The 2,500-nt window shown below is 39.4% G+C and overlaps 1 protein-coding gene across 1 annotated transcript in view; it reads left to right on the forward strand.

The window, feature by feature from the left end:
* LOC119573331 overlaps positions 1 to 2,500 on the forward strand; it is a gene marked incomplete in the record, with an annotated part of 43,618 nt that overhangs the window by 28,910 nt on the left and 12,208 nt on the right. Inside the window, 5 exon segments of the mRNA XM_037920514.1 lie at positions 63 to 829; positions 937 to 1,400; positions 1,403 to 1,888; positions 1,891 to 2,268; positions 2,271 to 2,500. The exon segment at positions 2,271 to 2,500 is cut by the window's right edge and continues 523 nt beyond it. Coding sequence (XP_037776442.1) covers positions 63 to 829; positions 937 to 1,400; positions 1,403 to 1,888; positions 1,891 to 2,268; positions 2,271 to 2,500 — 2,325 coding nt within the window.

The raw sequence follows: 2,500 nt of genomic DNA on the forward strand, positions 1-2,500 counted from the left end.
AAAATGAAAATGAATGTGTAATAAAAAGAAATAGAAATAACTGATGAACAACTGATAAAGAAAATACCACTAACTGTGAAACTAGAATCGATAGGAGTGACAGTGCAGATGGTGCTGAGAGGTTGTCTTTGGATGATGAGAGTTTAGTCCTGCAGCTAAGTGAAAATGAAGTAGATAGGGCTAAAGGGGAGGCAGAGAATAGAACTAATAGTGAGAAAGAAGCACTAATTTTAGAAGAGGAACCATTAAGGGATGAGAATGCTGATAAAGAGTGGAAGGAAGAGAAAGGGGAAGGTACAAATGATAGTGAAAGAACACAGGTTGACGTTACTGAAACTGGTTTAGGAGAGGAGGAAGGGAGCAAACATTGTAAACACAAATTTGAATCTGGAGATGAGATTGAGAATGTACAAAGTGACAGGGACACTGAAACACCAAGTCGTTGCAAAGAAGGGTTAGTATTAGGAGATAGTGACTTACGTAATAAGAGAAGAAGCAAAGGCAGTACAGGATCAGACTTAGAAGACGAAAAATCGAAGAAAAAGAAAAGGAAATCAAGGAGGGAGCAAAAGTTGGAATCCACTGAAGAAAAGGCGAAAAGATTAAGCTTGAAGTTAAACAAGATTTTTAAGAGGGAAAGAGAGAAACACAAGAGAGAAGCCTCATCGCCTGACCTTCAAGTGCCACAGGGAAAAAGGCTGGGCTCAGCAGAATCAAGAGGGAAGAATTACACTTCAAGATCTTCAATAGATGACCAAGGGAAAGCACCTACAGGAGATAGCGAAGTGTTGAAGAATGTGTTTTCAAGGCCAGTTTTGAATACTTTTAGGTAAGTTTGACACTTTTTTTGCCTTCTGTGTTAATGAATGATATGCTTAAATTTATTAGAATAGTTTACTTGAACTGTAATAAGTTAGGATTACTCTTATTTTTCAGAATTCCAAAAAAGAAGAAAGTGACTGATGACAGTGTGGTTGAACAGAAATCCGTTCTGGCATCAAGAGAACACCAGATTGCTTCAAAAAAGCCTTCAGGGTATGCTCCTAGGACACTTGATCAAAAAAGAGAGACCAACAGACATAAGAAGGACAGAGACCTAAACGTGGGCAGTCAAAATAGAAGTCAGAGGGGGAATGAGGGAAGAAGAAGTAGTGAATATTCTCAAAATGATTGGGGAGGAGGTAGTTGCAGTCCTCCAGATCAGGGTCATGATGTGGACAGTGCTTGTGAACATAGCCCAGCACCCTATTCACCAGGAGAGGGACAAATCAGTGGGAATCAGGTTGGGGAAGCAGAGAAAAATGCTCATGGTTTCACACTCCAACAAATAACTATACCTAACAACTCTGAGGTTCAAGGACCACCACCGCCACCACCACCTGTGATTGAGTGTTGGGAGGAACTTGCAGAAAAGGAAGCACTGACAGTCCAGCAAACTTAGAGTTGGGGAGTAATGTTGTTGACCTTGAAAAGGATATTGATGTGGTTGTAGACTCTAGTGACTCAGGAAGCACAACAAAAAAGTTAGCTAGTGAAGCTCCAAGAGAAGGTACTTTGACAGCTGAGCAAAGTAATATAGATAGAAAACAAATGACTAGTCTCAAAGGGGAAATTGAACTTGGCAGCAGACCACAGCCTGGGAAATTAGTTGCTGGTGAGTATACTGCTGAAGGTAAAGGAGTGGAAAATCAGTATTCACACCTTGATAAGAGACAGAAAACAAAATTGTATGAGAAGAAGAAAAAGTCGTATTATGAAGCCAAAAAGAAGTACTATAATGAAAAGGGAGATGTTGAGAATAATGAGAAAAAGCAGATGAGATTTAAGGAGTATGAGAAAAGAAGGGAGGATTATTATAATATGAAATGGTATTTATATGAAGAAAAGAGGAGGAACACATTGAAAGGAGAAAAGCCAGCAAAGAAAAGGAAGAAAGCAAGATTGCCAAGGAACAGTCAAAAACTGTATTGGATGAGACAGACAGTGGTGTGAAAGAGGCAGAGAATGTTATAGATATGACAGAGAATAATTTGGATGAGCCAGAAAATGTTAGGAAAAAGAAAGATGATATTACGAATGAAACCGAGAAAGGAGAACCACATGTGAACAAAGTATATGAGGTACAGTCTCTTGGAAATTCTGAAGGTAAAGTAGATGAGGTACAGTCTCTTGGAAATTCTGAAGGTAAAGTAGATGAAAGTGACACCGATAAAACTCAAAAAGATGGCGACTCGGAGATGCCCCCACTTTTACCACCTCCTTTACCACCCACAATTTAATGGCATTAGCTCCCCAAAAGTAGCAGCAGGGGCATGAATCTTTAGAGAGTAGGTTAGAGAACATACCAAAAATTGGGTCCACTAATGTTTTGGCCGTGGAGAGAGAAGAAAATTCAGACATGGACTTAGACTCAGACATGGATCTTGCAACATCAGAATCATCTGATGAAGATAATGATGAGTTGAATTTGCTAGCAAGATTTGGAGTTGATGTAAGTAAT

Source organism: Penaeus monodon, chromosome 5 (assembly GCF_015228065.2).
Source record: "Penaeus monodon isolate SGIC_2016 chromosome 5, NSTDA_Pmon_1, whole genome shotgun sequence".
Classification (NCBI taxonomy): Eukaryota; Metazoa; Arthropoda; class Malacostraca; order Decapoda; family Penaeidae; genus Penaeus; species Penaeus monodon.